The sequence below is a fragment of the Sturnira hondurensis genome, unplaced genomic scaffold (genome assembly GCF_014824575.4).
Source record: "Sturnira hondurensis isolate 20B ecotype Veracruz unplaced genomic scaffold, ASM1482457v3 Scaffold0017436, whole genome shotgun sequence".
NCBI classification, from domain to species: Eukaryota; Metazoa; Chordata; class Mammalia; order Chiroptera; family Phyllostomidae; genus Sturnira; species Sturnira hondurensis.
In genome coordinates, this window is record NW_028090067.1 from 18,954,060 (window position 1) to 18,972,208 (window position 18,149).

At 42.8% G+C, this 18,149-nt stretch overlaps 1 protein-coding gene across 2 annotated transcripts in view; it reads left to right on the plus strand.

Moving 5' to 3' along the window:
- Window positions 1–6,339: 6,339 nt before the first annotated feature.
- Window positions 6,340–18,149, plus strand: part of EP300 (EP300 lysine acetyltransferase) — a 72,188-nt gene continuing 60,378 nt past the window's right edge. For both annotated transcript variants that reach the window (XM_037068433.1, XM_037068434.1), the window contains exon 1: window positions 6,340–7,627. In XM_037068433.1, the coding sequence (XP_036924328.1) occupies window positions 7,483–7,627 (145 nt within the window). In that variant the 5' untranslated portion in view covers window positions 6,340–7,482. The remainder of the gene's footprint in view (window positions 7,628–18,149) is intronic.

Here is an 18,149-nt window from a genome sequence, read left to right on the forward strand (position 1 = left end):
TGTGGACCAAATGACCGCAAAGTGCGAACGAAAAGCAAGACCTAGATCTCAGCCCAAACTTCCTAGAACATCACACACAGTTTTTTTGTGGTCTGACTGGGTTCCCTTTTTCCATATCCTCTCCTACCAGGGCACTCTCGTCGGCATGTACTCCGGGCTTAGTGAGCCGCATCCAGGTGCCAATGTGACAAACGCTCTCCCTCACAAACTAGCCATCCTTCTTTGCCTTGAGAAAGCCTCCATCACTCTGCCTGGTAACTACTTATCTCTGTGAGTTTCTCTCCAACTAGATGGTGTGCCCAGAGGACAGGATTAGTGTCTTGCCCCTCTTGGAGTCCACAGTACCCAGCAAAGTGCTGGGCACAGAGAAGATGCTCAATAAAGGCAGGTTCAGGGTACGAAGAGGGTAAGTTCCTTGGTTACCTCAGGCTCTGTTAGTCCACTTCAGCCCTGATGGTGGGACGTTTAATGACACGGAAAGTTACACATTCTCTGGCTGCTTTGGTGGCTTTGGCACACATTATTCCAGTTTTATAGAAAAGATATTGTACGTGTGTGTTTGTGAATGTGTGTTTATGTAGAGATCTTCCTTCTTTCTTCCTTCCTTCCTTCAACAAACACTCATTGGCTGTGATTTCTGTGGCAGTTCCCGTGCTAGGCCCAGGGACGTGAAGAAGCATAAGACCTGCTTCCCACCTTCAGAGTTCAGTGGTAAGAGGCCCACAGTGGTGTGGGAAGGCCTAATTCAAGCCTTCCCCTTGCCTCAGTTTGGAATCTCGTGAAGGTCATATTACTTGCTTTAGAGTCCCAGATTCTCAGATCATTAATGAACAGAGACACTTATTCTCTTTCTGTTTTACTTATAAAGACTCTGAGTCAAGATATTCAAAATTCCAGGAGAGAGGAAGATTGGCTGGCACCTTGACGGACCAGACCATGTCCTTTTCAGGACCAGGAAGCCCTTGTCGCTGCAGAACAGACCCACCCACGCAGACCAGATTCACAAATCAGTGCTGCCCGTTCTTTTGTTCGAGAATTTGAGTTGAGCTCCTGCTACGCATCAGGGTCTGAGTTAGAAGCTGGGGCTAGAGACATGGACAGCATGGTCACCCTTCCACTGTGACAGGGAATGGCCGACAAGGACTGTAACACAGTGTGAATGCAGGGCAATTTGGAAGTACAGGAGGACAGCCATGGGGGGGGGGCACAGGAGGGGTATGTAAACAGGATTCGGGGGGATCAAGGAGGGCTTTACGTAGAGAGGGATGTGTAAGCTGAGACCTGATGGGTGTCAGAATCGGGTGGGGGTGGTGAGTGTTTCAAGCGGAAGGAGTGTTATGTGTGACTCTCCCAAGGACGGACAAAGCATGGCACAAGCACTAGGCTGTGAGGAGGGGAGATGAGAGAGAGGAGATAGGAAAGCCATGTCCTGCACAGGAAATTCTGTCCTAACAGTTGAAGGTTGTTTGTTTGTTTTTTGCTTTTTAATGCTTTTTGGTTCTGATTTCACACACCAGAAACAATGCATGATGTAGAATGAGAGCCGCCGGTAACACTTCTCTCACCCCAACACCGTTGACCGCCTGGTGCGTATCTGCTCAGCTTCTAACTCACTACTGTTGTTTATTACATCCATAAACACAGAGCCACTCTATACCTGCTGTTCTACACTTTTCTCGTTTTGTCCTTAGTGATACATGGATATCTCTCTATGGTAGGCCAATTGGTAAATGACTGCATAGTATCCCATCATCATAAGGCTATGTGGTATTGATTGCTTGTTTTGCTTTTTAACTGTGGCAAAATGTGTATCACAAAAAGTTACCATCTTAATCATTAACATTTTTGAGTTGTGGTGAAATACACATAAAATTGATCACCCCATCTTTAAGGGCCATGCAGTGGCTTTAAGCACATTCACACTGCTGTAGGAGCATCACCACCCTCCATCTCCAGAAGTGTTTCATTGTAACAAAGCGAAACTCCGTGAGGCAGTAACTTCCCATTCTTCTTGGCCCCTGGACATCACCACTCTACTATCTGTAAGTTTGAGTACTCTAAGTGCCTCATATACATGGGATCACACCCATAGTGTCTTTTTTATCCATTTACCTAGTGATGGGCTATTGGTTTGTTTCTCCTTTGGGGGGGGCGGGGGGGGCCTACTGCAATGCTGCAGAGGGAACATTTTCATATACAGTAGTCCCCCCTCATCTGCAGGGCATAGTTCCAAGACCCCCAGTGGATTTCTGAAACTGCAGACAGTACCAAGCCCTGCATAGACTATGTACATGTCATGGCTTCTCTTTGGCATATCTGAACTTCAACAGCTTCACTACTCTTGTGCCTTGGGGCCATTATTAAGTAAAACAAGGGTTATTTGAACACAGCACTGTGATATCTCAAGAGTCAATCTAACAGCTGAGATGGCTAAGCATATACAGTGTGGAGATGCTGAACAAAGAAATGATTCACATCCCAGGCAGGACAGAGGAGGGCATCATGAGATTTCATCACACTACTTAGAATGGCACACAATTTAAAACTTACGAATTGTTTATTGCTGGAATTTCCCACTTACTATTTCTGGACCACGGTTGACCGTGGGTAACTAAAGCTGTGGAAAACGAAACCATGGAAAGCAAACTTGTGGATAAGGGGGAACTATTGCACATCTCTGTACACTTGTAGAATACATCCTACACATACTGGGATTTTCAAAGTCTATAATCACTGGTGTGAACCTAAAAATTTGTATCATGCCTTTTTACCACTAGCAGTATAGGAAAATACCCATTTTTCATCTTTTTATCAATACTGGCTATTAAGATCTCTTTCAAAAACAGCTTTTAAGAAAGGTGTGCTACCAATAAAAATGTATTCTTGCAAATGATGGCAATATTTTAGAACAGTACCTAAATTGATAATCCCTTGTGACAAGTGTGCAGCCACTTCCACAGCCCTGAGCACATTCACCGTTGCAGCAGTGCCCCAACCTCCCAAACCGTCTTCCACTGATGACAAGTACTTCGGGAAAACTTCATTGAGGCCACACCTATGAGAGCCCTTTTTCATTTTTGTTAATAGGTAACACTTGCTCATGGTGAATATCCATTTGGTTTGGAAGGTAATTCAAGAAGTAGAATCTGTAGGAATTCATGACGGGGTATGTGGAAGAAGGAATAGGGAAGACTGCGTGGATTCATGGATGGCGCCCAGGCTTCCAGCTGGACAGAAGGACCATGCATAGAAATAAGGCACACACACAAGAAGTATACAGATCCTGGAGAAAGGGATATGTATTAACCAAGGCTAAGGTGACTGTGGATCATACTAAATGCAACTGATGAATTTATCCTGAGGTAGTACCTTTCTCCTCCTGTCCTTGTGCCCACTATGTAGGAGTCTCCTTTTTGGCAATCGGAGGACCTGGAAAGCTGGATTAGTCATCAGATGGTTTAAAGGGAGTTGGGTGATCCCGGGAGGCACTTCCTTCCAACTGAGAAGCCAATGTGGGAGCCCAGGAGCATTTGCCAGTCTCTGGCCACTGTTAAACACCTTACATGCAGTTGTCACATTTTCATTCTCTTAGCAGCTCTTTGAGTTAGGTAAGATCCTTTCCCTTTAGAACAAATGACTAGAAACAGCTAAGACATATTGTTTACTATGCCGGGCATTGTGATAAGCATATTCATAAACCACCATGTTTAATCTTTGCAACATTAAAGTAGGTCTCCTCAGGAAATTCTTTTTACAGATGAGGAGACTGCTCTAGTCACACAGCATATAAGTGACAGAACCAGAATTTAAACACAGTCCTGGTTGACTTCAGTGCTCCTGCTCTTATCTGCCAGTCACTTCTGTCTCATGTGTGTTCCACTCCTACCCTCCCCCACCCCCCAGCTACTGGCAGACAATTCCTTCTTCATGAATTCCCTTTTAATCTACACGTAGTACTCCATAGCTGATTACACTTTCATTTGATTAGGTTATATAATCGAAGCTGATGATTCAATTCTGCATTCTTGAAACCCTCTGAAGTCTCATCTTGATTAGTGTGATTCTATTTTCTCCAGCTGCTTCCAACATGACTTACTTCGGAGTGCCAGGTAAGGACCCAGAAAAGTGCATCCCAGGAAGGAGAAGAATTCCCCGTTTTTCGCCTGAGCTTTCCCTTCTGGGCTGGTCCTTATTCTTCTTTGCATAATTTCCTCATGAGACCTTCCTTTGATCTTTTTTTTTTCAATTGGAGAGAACGAGAGGAATGGGAAAAAAGAGAGAGAAACATCAATTTATTTTTCTATTTATGAATTACTTGATTTAGTCTTGCATGTGCCTGCAACCTTAGTGTATTGGGACGATGCTCTATCCAACTGAGATACTGGGCCAAGGCTGGTTGATCTTCAATAAGCTTCCTGTACTTGGTACCACAGTATTTTTGGCTTGGCTGGCCGAGTATGTTCGAATGATGCTTAGACTGAAGCTGGATCCTCTGCAAAACTATGCGAAAGTTTTTCCAAAGGTCAGAGAGTCTTCAAAAATCAGGCGAGCAACCTGATTTAGTTGGGAGACTAATTTAGTTACAAGGGAACTACTGGCTATGCTTTCGGGTGTTGTCCACATTTCTTTCTTATTTACTGTGAATGTGAGTATGAACTATTAAAAATAACTGAGGGCCAATTTTGACCTTAGCCTCACACATTGGATCCATCCTATATCAACTTTCATAAGCAGATACTGTCCTTTTCAGCTTGCCTGCTTTTTTACTGCAATTCGGGTGAAGTAGGCCTGAACAACATGACAGAATTAATCCTTGCTGGCAACCTGAGTTGCTTAAGAGCTTAAGATTTTCATTACTAGATTCTTATTTATTCTCGTCATGCATTTGAAAAGCAAATAATAATAAAAACCAAAGTAAACTCAACAATAAGCAAACACCAACTGCAGAGCATGATGTTTTAAACGTTATAAAGCTTTTAACTCTCTCCACAGATGCTGGTTTGGGGGTTTCCTTGGGGACCACTAACAAATTTGCCACTTCCTCAAGTACCAATTTTCGCAAGGCCCAACACAGCAAAATCCTGTAGTGTGTAGGAATGTGAAATGCACCTCGTGCAGGTGGCCCACGAGGTCCTCCTCTGCAAAGCTGTAGTCTCACACAGCACACATTATTTAAGCACTTTTCTCCATTGTTACATTTTTGCTGTTTTCCACCCTTACGTTACCTTTAGCACCTTATGTCTTTGCTTTTTTTCCACAGTCACATTATCTTTAAGGCACTGCATAAACGTGTTTTTTTATTGATGTGGTCTATTACGGGTAGGTGAAGAGAAATGTCTTCCAGCCCTGGCTGGTGTAGCTCAGTGGATTGAGCACGGGCCTGTGAAGCAAAGGGTCACAGGTTCGATTCCCAGTTAGGGCACATGCCTGGGCTGCAGGCCAGGTTCCCAGTAGAGGACACATGAGCGGCAACCACACATTGATGTTTCTCCCCCACTTTCTCCTTCCCCTCTCTCTAAAGAATGTCTTCCAGTGACCTCAGATCCCTGATGAGTTCAGGAAAAAATTCAGGACCCTTGGGTGACAGTGATACCTGGTAAGAGTGTATGGAAACGTGGTCAACAAGAAACAAATTTAGGTCTGATCCTAAAACCTCTTCCCACTGCTGTGATTTTTGATTACCAAAGTAATCAAAATCAATAATTTCTGATTTTGAAAATAATATACACTCGTAGTCAAAAAAATGTAAAACTCAGAGAAAAAGTAAACAACTTGTAACCAGTGTGATTTTTTTCATGTAACCTATCCCCTTTGGGAAAGCGATGGAGGGGAGAGGACGCATTAGGCCTCTGGCCCGGAACGGAGGGCAGTGGGGTACCTACTCCTGACTGGTGGACTCAACCGAGGTAGGAAAGACCTATGGCTCAAGGGCCTAGGGCGCAGGGCCACCCCCACAGCTCGTTTTTGGCCACCTGCACGGTGACTCGGCGCCTTCCGCAGCGCGACTCCCACCGGTCCACTACGCAGAGACCCAACCCAAGCACCTTCTCCCGTAAGTATCCACCGACTGAAAATAAATTCCAAGTCCTTCCCCGACCCCCCTCTTCAAATCCTCCCCTTTAAAAGGAGCCGCCGGGTGACTCCGGGGGAGTTTGCGGAAGCGCCAACAGCGTTGGGACCTTGGGCGGATCCCGTGATTGGTACTGGCCCCGCCCACGGGTCCTCTTCCCCCATTGTGTGAGAGGCTGGGGCCTAGGCTCCGCCCCCTCACCGCCTCCCTCCGGAGGCTCAACCCCTCCCCCTTCCCCCCCCTTGGCTCATTTCCGGCCGCCGCTGCTACCGCTAGCCCGTAAGGAGGATTCGGCAGAGGGAAGAAACAACAGCCGCCATCTTGTTTGTGTGCTAGGCTGGGGGGGAGAGAGGGCGAGTGGGAGCGGGCGAGAGTGGGCAAGCGGGACGCCGGGCTGAGTACGAACTGCGAGAGCGAGAGTGCGGAGGGGAGCCGGGTCGGAGAGAGGCGGCAGGGACCGAGACAGTAGCAGGGGGCCCGGGGCGCACGGGCCGAAGCGACCCCCAGCCTCCTCCCGCCCGAACACACCCCCACCGCGGCCCGGCTGCCGGGCCGGCGTCGACGCCTAGGGGGGACCATTACATAACCCCGCGCCCCCAGCGCCTTCGCCCGCCGCCGAGGGCGGCCCTGAGCGGAGCCCCGGGGGGGCGGGCGCTCCCGGCACCTGGCCGCCGGGAGTGGGTGCCGGAGGCGGCCGTATTTTTTTTCCGCGAGAGAGGAGAGCGAAGGCGAGCGCGGCGCCTGCCGTAACTGGGCCTCCTTGGTGGGCTCGGCGTCCGCACGGGCGGACAGCGCAGTTCGGCTCGGCCCTCTGAGCTAGCGAGTTCCGCGCCCGGCGTCCTAGCTGCGCCTCCGCCGCGCGATGTGAGTCGGCGGCGCCAGCCTGGCTCTGCTCGCGCGAGCTCTCTGCGGCCATTAGGGGCCGGTGCGGCGGCAGGAGGAGGGTTCGGAGGGTGGGGGCGCAGGTCCGGGAGGGGGCACCGGGAGGAGGTGAGTGTGTCTCTTCGCCTCCTCCTCTCCCCCCTTTTCGCCCCCGCCTCCTTGTGGCGATGAGAAGGAGGAGGACAGCGCCGAGGAGGAAGAGGCTGATGGCGGCGGCGGAGCTCCGAGAGACCTCGGCTCGGCAGGGACCGGCCGTGGCGGGCCGGGGACTTCGCCTCTAGAGCAGCGAGTTCTCGGGAATTCGCCGCAGCGGACTCGCTCGGCGGATTTAGGTTTCTGTGCCCTCCTCCGGGCCTGGGCCGGGCCCGGCCCCTCGCACTTGCCCCTACCTTTCTATCGAGTCCGCATCCCTCTACAGTCACCGCGACCTGGCGGAGAGAATAAGGAACTTCCCCCACCCCCCTCGGGGGCCGGCGGAGCCCCCCAAGCCCATCCCAGGGAGCGGGCCGGGGACCCCATCTGAAGAAGACATGTCCCGGGGATTCTCTATTTCTTCGCCTGTATCTCCGAAAGAATTAAAAATGGCCGAGAATGTGGTGGAACCGGGGCCGCCTTCAGCCAAGCGGCCTAAACTCTCATCTCCGGCCCTCTCGGCGTCGGCCAGCGACGGCACAGGTTAGTCTCGGGAGCCCTCGCCTTCCACATCCCCTTTAATCTTTTCTGCTCCGTGCACCTTTATTCTTCCATATTTTCTTTTCTCTCTCTTAATTCTCTCTTGATTAATTTTAAAGGTGTTTGAATGAGCTAGTCGAAGACGTCCAGTAACCCAACCATTTTCTTCGCTTCCTAATACATTCGTTGCAACATTATGTCATATCGATGTGTGTTCTGGAATTAGAGCTCTTTAGTGGTGCTATAGAAATGGTTTTTATTGTTGTTCCCTTGCGATTTAATTTTGGAAATGGCAGTGCATTTGAGTGTAAGGGTTTTTTATGCAATTTTAATTTTTTTTGTTGCTGGTAAAGGAGGAATTGCGAATCCTTTCTCTTTGGTTTTTCTTACTCTGTTTCCTCTACTTTCTACTCTTGCTTTTCAAGATTTTCTTTGCACAAGATTTTCTCTGTTAAGGATGAGGGTGTAAAAATCTTTGTCTTACGTATTTGTGTGTAGGTGACCCAGGATTTTAGGTTTGACGTGAGGTTTAAGTAAAGCTCGAAATTTGTTTTGAATTATTTTACCTACCATTCCTAGCTTTCTAAATTCCCCCCCCCCCCCATTTGCTTTAAGAATCAATATGGAGCGCAGTTCATTTTACATCTTCCATTTCTTTGGTTTGAGACCAAAATGTGTGAAACTCTGGCTTTTCAGGTTGGGAGAGAGCAGGGGCATTTTCTTTGCAGTTTGTAGTCACTTTCTCTTTGCGGGGGGGGGGATACCTGATTTTGTGGAGTTGTGTACTTGGAAATCAAGATAAGAAATGGGAAAAGAGCCCCAATCACGAATTGCAAACATGAACTGATCAAACACATTTGAAATGTGCATTGGGTTTTGTATTTGTGTTTTAGCCTTTTTATGCTTTAAAATATTTGGAGATTTCCGTTTAAAAAGCTCTACGAATTCTTTATTTCACTATCAGGAGATAGTCAGGGAGACTTTCTTTCATCATCCCTTTCTTACAGTTAGTTTGGTACTGTCCTGAGGGCCACCAACCTTCTCTTTTGCTGTCATAGTTAGAGGTACCAGGATAATGAAGAGGAAGAATGGCTGGCCATCTGACAGTCCACAAGATGTTCCCCTTTAATAGGGAGCATCTCTTTAACTCCCCAAGAGCAGGCTCAGCGTCATCCTTCCATCTGCCAGTAAGAGTGCTTAATGGAGTTAAATGTACCCTTTGAGTTTGTATAGAACTTCTAAGCACGTTTCTAGGTAGCTTCATTTTGAAGGGTGAAAATGTAAGGCTATAGCAAATGTTTTGGTTTCTTTACTTTTATAAGAAAGAGTACCTGCAAAAATTGAGGACTTTTGCAGAGTTCACTTCAGGCTTATGACATTGGCATTGCATGAACTTTGATCTGTCCTTATTTCTTGAAGTTTCTGTAGTCTTCAGGGATTTTTTTAATCTGCCTTTTTTCCCCTCAGAATTCATGCATGCAATGCAATGAGCAGCGTATTCCTTTGCACTTTATCGATAAAGTGTCATTCACAATTTTCCTAGATCACCATTAGACACGTTTTCACCTGTAAATTTTCAGGTTGTTTCATTAGTTTGGGGGTAATGTATTGGATTTTACATTTGAGTTAGCCTGTGGTTTGGGACATTCTAGAGAAAACAACTTTTCTGTACATTATTTTGATGACCCCCTATTGAAGCAGCTTAGTCTTGGAGTAATGCAAGGCCTGGAAGGAAGGCTTACTCTGCCCTTCTGTTCAGACGCTGCTCTGTTCAGGTGCACTGCTGCGTTCTCTGCACTTGATCTGTGTTTGGTAATTTCAGCTAACTCATTTTGGTGTAGTGTTTCACCTATTACATAAAAAACTGTTTTGCTACTTATGTCTGTGAATAGTTATAAGAGTCCTAAATGTATCAAGTGGGTTTTTATAGAAAACAAACAAACCTTCAACATCCAGATAAACTGTGAGTTGATCTTCCTTAGCTTTGTCTAAATTTTATACTGATGGTTTGCTCCCTCCCCAATGAAGATTTTATTCCTAGAATTTTTTTGTCCAGTTTTTAATTCTAATAGGTCTGGGGTTTGCTGTTGTGGAGGTGGAGAAGGTGTAAAGAAGATACTGTCTCCCTGTGAACTTTCTTCAAGTTGGGGCACCATTGCATTTAGGGTTTTTCTTCCTTTTTTGCATCCAGTAGTGTGTGGTGTAAGTTTGCAGGCAACTTTTAACAAGGACACTTCACTTTTAAAACTTTAAATTTCAAACTTGTAGCTTCTACATTATGACTTTTGAATTGTCCCCTGGACGTTTTATAAATGTGAAAGTAAGTTGTTCCTTGGTACTTGGTTATGAATTTTATCTAGAACTGAGTCAAAATGATACTAAAATTCTAGACCCCAGAAATTTTTTAAAAATAGAGGCTTACAAGTTTATTAGTATAAGTGTACCTACCAAGAGTGTTTGCATGTACCAGTTTTATAGGAAAGAAAACTAGAACCCAGTTGGGTTGGCCTGTGAGAGCCTCACAAAACAAATTAGTGTTTAAAACCTAACTTCTGAATTTCTAAGGTTTGCCATTGGTAGAGAATAAAAATGACTTACTCAAAGATTGTTCTAAAAAATTTAGAGGTTGATTCAAATAACTCGAATTGAGTTTAAGTTTCATGTGTTAGAATGGAAAGGGAAAGACTTGTTTTTTAGTTTTTATATTTTTATTTTCCTGTTTTCAATATTTACCCTTGAGTTATTAAAAGTTTTAACTTACTATATTTTGGGCAAACTATTTGATAAATCAAATGGTTTGCTTTCTCTCATAAAGAAAAAAGATCATAAAGCCATTTGTTTAAAAAAAGATAAAATTATTGACAGGAAAGTAAACAGGTAAGTCCTGGAGGAATTTCTTGAATCTATTTCTGACGATAACCTGAGTGGTGGGAACGAGGAGGAGGATGTGCTGTCTCCATTCCACACTGGACGTCTTCTGCCAGTGCTCTGTGAACGCTCGATGCTGTCTGCACTGAGGGAGCGGGCCCTGAAAAGATGGGTGACTGCGCAGTGCCAGGATCTGTCCTGTCCGTAGGTAATGGTCCTCCTGGTGTTGCTTGGGTGTTGTGGCCCTGACACTTACATGTCAGGCTTGGCTTGGGTTTTATGCCTAGTTTGCATTTTAAAGGCACAGGGCAACTAGTATATAAAATATACCTGCATTTTAAACACCAGGTTGATGTTCACAGAAGAGAAGTGGCAAGGAATTTTTAAACCTCAGTTTTACTCTTTGAAAATACTATTGTGTGTTAGTGGTTTAAATTAACATCCTAATCAGAATGGTTTCGGAGGAGGCCATTTCTTTTTTTCAGCTCTTAAGCTTGTGATACTATGTTTTCCTTTTAACTTTTACACATGAGTGTTTAGAGTTCTGCTTCTAGTTTTTTCATTTATGGCTCTTTGACCCCAGTTAGGTATTACTGTTAAAATTAAAGTGAAACACATTTTACCAAGTGCCTTGAACTCTGACAATTGCTTATTCTCAAACTTTGTAAGTTCTTTTGTAGGGCTTCAGGAAGGCTCTCTGTGCTAGATAGAGAGGTAAAATGACTTTTGTTAAGTTGTAAATCTTTTGTATGTAACAATGTGGATACCCTCTTCCAGTAGTAGTTCAGGTTCTATTGCAAAGGTAAGAAATGTATTGATTGGCATATCCAGTGGAAGTTGAAAGTTGGTGCATAGTGGTGTTTTCTGCAGGGGTATTGAGTAGTAAATAGGAAGGGAAAGAATAGCAAAAATGTTACAGATACAGTGGGAGTGTAAAATATTACTTCTGGGTATATTTACAAAGAAACATTTCAGGAGTTATTCTGCCAAACACCCAACAATTAATGGAAAAGTAAGACATAGGTGTGTGTGTGTTTATTACTGTAGTTTCCTCCATTTAGAATTTTCGAAGTTGATTTTGTTTTTTTAAGTCTGGCATCCATTAGAGAAATTAAGGAGCAAGTTTAAAACTTAAATTATACCCAGTGTAAAATTTTTACAACTCTGAATTTTGCAGATGATTTTGTGTGTATGTGATGGATGGTAGTTTTCTGAAATTTTAATGGGAATTTTTCATTGCTCAATTGAAAAGGTTTAGGAAAACAAATATTAATTGAAGAGTTAAGCCTCTTCTAAACAGTTTGGATCTCATTTGTTTTTAGGTGTAGATCTTTTTTTAAATAAATGCCCAACAAGGTAAATAAGAGTAATTTAGGAGAGAGAAAAAAATTAAAACCACTGGGAAAAAGTGAGTGGTTAAGAGATTGGGTTTTGGAGTCGGCTTGGGCGAGTTACTTAACCTCTCTGTCTTAGCTTTCCCACCTGTAGTGTCCACCTTCCCGGATTGTGGTGAGGAGTAAACAAGAATTCTCTTTATCAAATGCTTGAGGTGGGGTTTGCTGCAGCATACTACGTGTCCATTAATGGCTATTTTTAACCTTACTACTAAGTGTACAGGAAAAAGCAGTGGTAGATTTTTGTAATGGATATATGGAAACTGGAAAAAGAAAGTCAAGTGTGCGGAGTTCAGAGAGTCTTAAAAGTGAGGATTATGGTGCAGTTGGCCTGTATATCATATACTGGGATTTTTTTGAAAATATAAGAATATGACAGCAGAGATTAAAATAGGAATAAAAGCACTACATATACTGTCACATAGGATGTCTTGTATGTGTAACCGAAATGAAAATCAAACTTTTAAGGCATAATGAGAAATCAGAGCAGATCGTCCTTATTGGAAGTGCTTAAGTTAAGAATGGCTTTTTGGCCCTGGCTGGTGTAGCTCAGTGGATTGAGTGCGGGCCTGCGAACCGGACGATTGCGGGTTCGATTCCCAGTCAGGGCATATACCTGGGTTGCAGGCCAGTTCCCGGCAGGGGCCAGTTCCCAGCAGGGGATGTATGAGAAGCAACCATACATTGATATTTCTCTTCCTCTCTCCTTCCCTTCCCATCTAAAGGGATAAATAAATAAATATTTTTTTAAAAAGAATGGCTTTTTGCTAAAGAATTGTGCGGTTGAGCACTATTTTTTTCTGTATTCTTTTTTTTTCTTATCTGGGTCTTAAAAGGGTACTTTCTTATAAAGGAGGAGGAAGGAAAAAAGAAGGAGCAGTGCGATGCTTTTCAGATTTTTTGACCACACCCAAGAACTACATTCTGTGTGGAAAAGCAGAGACCTTGTCTCAGCGAGTGAACAAGTAAAATAATACTTAGCCTCACTATTTATAATGTACTCGATGTTTTCTGTTTCCTTTAAAAACAAAACTGGTTATGACCCACTATATTGAGTTTCTGGTCCTTTATTGGCTTTGACCCACAGTTTGAAATACTGGCTTAGAAGACTTGACAAGGTAGCAGTTGTCCTGCATTAGACCAGCATTTTCTGTACCCTAGGCATTTATCTTCAGTACAGGGAGTACTCTGGTGGTCCAGGCAGACATAGACCCTTCCTTCCTGGGACTCACAGGTGAGAGCAGGGGAGCAGCATTTAAGTCTGACATGACCAGTATTGTACTCGGGAAGCACAGGGAGACCGGGGGCCTATCCTGTATTATTAGTACTCTGGTGGCTATCTTTGAGGAACTGGTGTCTGAGCTTGGAATCTGAAGAATAGATACAGGGTTAGTAACAATGACCCGTGCTGTGAAGGAGAGTGCGTGGCCTGTGCAGGGAACCCATAAGTTCCATCTGCTGGGAGGATAGCAAGAAATACTTCTGTAGAGATGAACAATGGGCCAATCATGCGGGGCTTGTAATGCTTACTGGAGTTCAGACTTTTCATTCTAGCTCTTTTAAATGGATGGGGCAGACTTGTACCAAAGATGATTAAGTGAGGAATTACTCAGAAAGGGTCAGGGAAAAATAGGAAACTGGGAGACCAGTGAGATGGCTCTTTATAAGATTCTAGCTGTGATGAGGGTAGCCTGGATTAGAAGATGGAAAGAAGTGAGAAGATCTGAGGGAAGGTGGTAGCCAACAGAACTTGATGATTAATATGATGTTAAGATATTACAGTGGAGGACTTGGGGGTAACTCCCGATTTCCAAGTTAGGGCAGCTGGATCGATGAAGATTCCATTTACTGAAATAGCAAACAAGAGAAAAGAAGCAGTATTTGTGTATGGATGTTGGGGGAGGGGTTGTGATGGGTTTAATTTTGTATGTTTTGAAGTTGTATGATTCTCCCAAATTGAGTAGTCACTTTGCATTTGATGTACCTTTCTCTCATTAGGCACTTGGAATTAAAGGGGAATCAAGGTGCAGTTTCTACTCTCCAGTCCTTTAGGGTCTGGTGGGGTTGGTATATGTGTACACACAATTTTCCCATAAATGATACTCTGATAAGTTTTTTAAAAATGTATTGAATAAAGGCAGAGAATATACATTATTTCTAATAGTGTAGGTTTTCAGTATTGGGGGAAAACTTCATAAAGAATATGTGTATTTGAATGGGGGCAGGGGGGCTTGAAGGTAACTTACCTTTTCATAGAAGTTGGGAAAGTTGGGTATTTCAGGTGGTAACAAATACAGGTGGTTTTGATGTGACTGAGCATTGATTGTATTGTGGAGTGTTTTCATGGGAGACAGATGGAAAAGGATGTTGGGGTCCTGTTATGAAAAGACAGAGATTTGCTAAGGAGTTTGACATTTATCTTATCAGGATAAAAATCTATGAGCAGGGAAGTGACATTGGTCAGGGAAAGGAGACTGATTCTGGTGACATGGTATAGGATCAGTAACACGGAGAGAACCTAATGGCAGGAAGACCAAGGATGTGTCACTTATATCTTGAAATACACTTATCATTTGCCTTGGAAGTTTATTCCAATTCACTTTGTAATTACCAAAGTGAATTGTTTTATTTTTTAAAGATTTTTCTTTAACATCCAAACTTTGTTTACCAGTTATTATAAGTGTAGAAAATATAGTAGATAACTCAAAAACAAACCATGCACTCTCCCCTTTTTCAAATATGTAAGTTTTAGGGCTTTTTTTTTTTTTTAAGAGATAGTATGGCCCTGGCTGGGGATAGTGTGGCTCAGTGGACTGAGTACTGGCCTGTGAACCAAAGGGTCGCTGGTTGATTCCTTGTCTGGGCACATGCTGGGGTTGCAGGCAGGGTCCCAGGTTGGGATGCAAGAGGCAACCACACATTGATGTTTCTCTCCCTGTCTTTTAATAAATAAAATCTTTTTAAAAAGAGAGAGTATGGTAGCTTCGTTATCAGGATTCACTATAGCCATTCCCGGTTGAGCAAACAAATCCTAGACTCACAATTTAGCTGCCCACACCATGTTATTGCTACTAAACTGAGGAAATGATCAGTGATAATTAGGTTAGCATGCAGTTTAGTTTCAATACCAACATGTCGTTGAGTTGATTTTTGTGATGGGATGTCTTTAGTCAGTCACTTCCAAAAGTATAAATACAACTTTTTTAAAAATATATTTTTAAATTTATTTTTATACGGAGGGAAGGAGAAAGAGAAGGAAGAGAAACATCAATGCGTGGTTGCCTCTTACACGTTCCCCACTGGGAACTCGGCCCACAACCCAGGCATGTGCCCTGACTGGGAATCAAACCAGCAACCCCTTGGTTCACAGGCCAGCACTCAATCCACTGAGCCACACCAACCAGGGCTAAATACAACTTTTGATGTCATGGTTGCAGGACAGGGTTGAGAGAATGCACATTTGAAATTTGCTGCACTTTTGCCCGTTGACTATGGATATCAAAATTCAACAGCTGCCAACATGCATAGCTATGTGATCTGTAAAACTTCATATTGATTATAATCTGATTCAAATTTGTATATAAATCACAGGTCGTTTACATTTGTTTCAGGAGTTTTACAAGTCTTGCCAGCATGGATATTGCATTTGTCTTTGTGTACTTTATATTACATAGTTTTAAGTGCTTAGGCTGTTTATGAGTAGTTTAATTCTGTTTCATTTACACTATATTAAAAAACTTTTTAATAAAGTACTTAGGGTTTTACCTGATAAATTGAAGTTTGCAAAATTGTCTACTTTTCAAGGCTGTGATGTTTTAAAATGTCATACTTTTTAAGCACTCAAAACAGCTTAGATAATGTTAAGAGTGCCCCAAACCAGTAAGAACAAGAGATCATTGTGAGATTGATAGTTTCAGTGTCCAGGCAAACTGTTATAAAATTAGGTATACTGGACTTCCATCTCATCCTTATTTTTGTAATTATTTTTCAAGATTTTATTTATTTATTTTTAGAGAGGCAGAAGGATGGGAGAAAGACCTCAATGTGTGGTTGTCTCTCATGTGCCTCCAATTGGGGCCCTGGCCTGCAACCCAGGCATGTGCCCTGACTCAGAATCAAACCTGAGACCTTTTGGTTAGCAGGCCAGCACTCAATCCACTGAGCCACACTAGCCAGGGTCCCCTTTCCTTTTCTTTTTAAATCCCAAACCCCTCACCTGGAACTACTAGGGTTTCTGAGTGCTTCCATCTCTGCCAGCCTCATCGCTCACTGTCCTCCCCCTACTTGGAATTTTTGCAGTTGCTGGATGGGCTGTGCTACAGGTTCACAGCCTGTTCTCTTTCTCTGCGCTCTTCATTTGTCCAGTTCCTACTCCATTCTCTGGCCTCACTGTTGGGTTAGAGGACAGAAAGAGTTTTAAGAGCAGGAATCTTCATTTTTTTAAAAAGCTTTTCGATACCAGTGAAAACGAATCGAAAAGAGGAAAATCCATGGATGTATTCTGTCTTCTAAGTGGATACTTGAGAATAGACTAGTTTTGGAATAATTCATATGGATATTTTGCTTAATGTACAGTTTTAAGAGCAGAACTGAGTTTTCATTTGATTTCAATTTACCTGAAACACCAAAATAAGCCTGTTTATTCAACAAATAATGTATAACTGGAAGAGATATTATTATGTAGTAGAATTAGATTTTGAGGCAAAATTATCTCAATTTTAAGTTGTTTTGCATCCTAGTTAGTAATGGAAAAATGTATTTGTGTTCCCAGACAGTGCAGTGTTTGGGATTGTTGATCTTAATTTTGAAGGTTATGCTTTACTTACATATTTCATGGTGGTAATATTTGTCTAGTTGTTCATGTACCATGGAATCGCCTTGATCTTTTGATTTATGGAAAGGCTAAGTGAGATGAGTATTTATTTTACAAGGGATTTTTTTATCCTTGCCTGAGGACATGCTCATGGTCTTAGAGAGAGTGGAAGGGAGGGAAAGAGTGAGGGAGAGAGACATCATTGTGAGAGAGAAAAGCAATTGGGTGCTCAATAGGAACGGAATCTGCAACCCAGCATGTTCCCTGATGGGGAATTGAACCTGGGACCCCTTGGTTTATGGGAACAATGCTCCAACCTACACTGGCCAGGGCTTATTTTAAAAGAGGTTATATGGCTAAATTTGCTTTGAGAATCACAGCAACATAGGAAGATACCAAGGTTGATTTACAGAATGAGTGTATAATAATGAAAGGATGTTTTGACTCTACTAGTTTCCCACATGATCCAAATTTGTTTTTGTTTAAATTGTCACATTAATAATATATGATCTATCAAATAAACCTTATGTATTATGTTCAGTTTTTCAAAGATTTAAATCTACCTGGTCAGTCACATTTTGTTTGTATCACTGTTGGGACTAAATGTACATTCAGATGACAGAACGTTTTACTCAGTCACTTTTCATTTGACTATCAGTAAATGTATATGAGAACTTAAAACAAACTATTTGGTAGTAGTGGCCTGCCAAATATTGGTTGATATTTGGAAAGTAAGCAGTAAATGTCATACTGGAGATGGTGTGAATTCACTGATAATGTCAGTTGTATGTCGCAGCTCTGTGATACTTGCCACAGGGTAGATTAAAGGTAATGAAATAAATTTCAGCTTCATAATCAAACAAGTGGGGGAGGAATAAGATTACTATCTAAAAGCTCACCTTAATATTTAGAAAACACACTTGGTGTCTTTCACTTTACCTCCTACATCTCAATCCACTGCAGTCTGGCTTTTGCTCTTTACCACTCCCCCGAACTGTTCTTACTTAAATTGCTCAATATATTCTATTATCTACATTCAGTTATTCTCTCTGGAGCATGGAACACCACTGACATTTCCTTCTTGGAACCTGGTTTCCAGGACAGTATTACTGATGGATAGGCTGGGAAGTGTTAGGTTTTAGCAAGGTTTTAGCATCCTTTCTTTGTTAAGCTCAGTGTCCCTTTATGTAATATCAAGGAGTTGTACCCAGTTGTCTGGGTTGTTATTCTGTTTGCTTAGGTAGTCTTTAGTTTCCCCAATTTACATGTATTTTATAGTAACATATTGTCAGATTTTTTCCTAAGTTGTCCCCGTGCTACCCTAAATTGTATTAAAATTTTTTCAAAACATTGCTGGTGTCTAGAAATGCAGTTTAATTTGTTTATAGTATATTCAGTCGCTGTGCTAACCTTTCACTTTTCATTTCTTTGCTTTGGATTTTCTGTATTG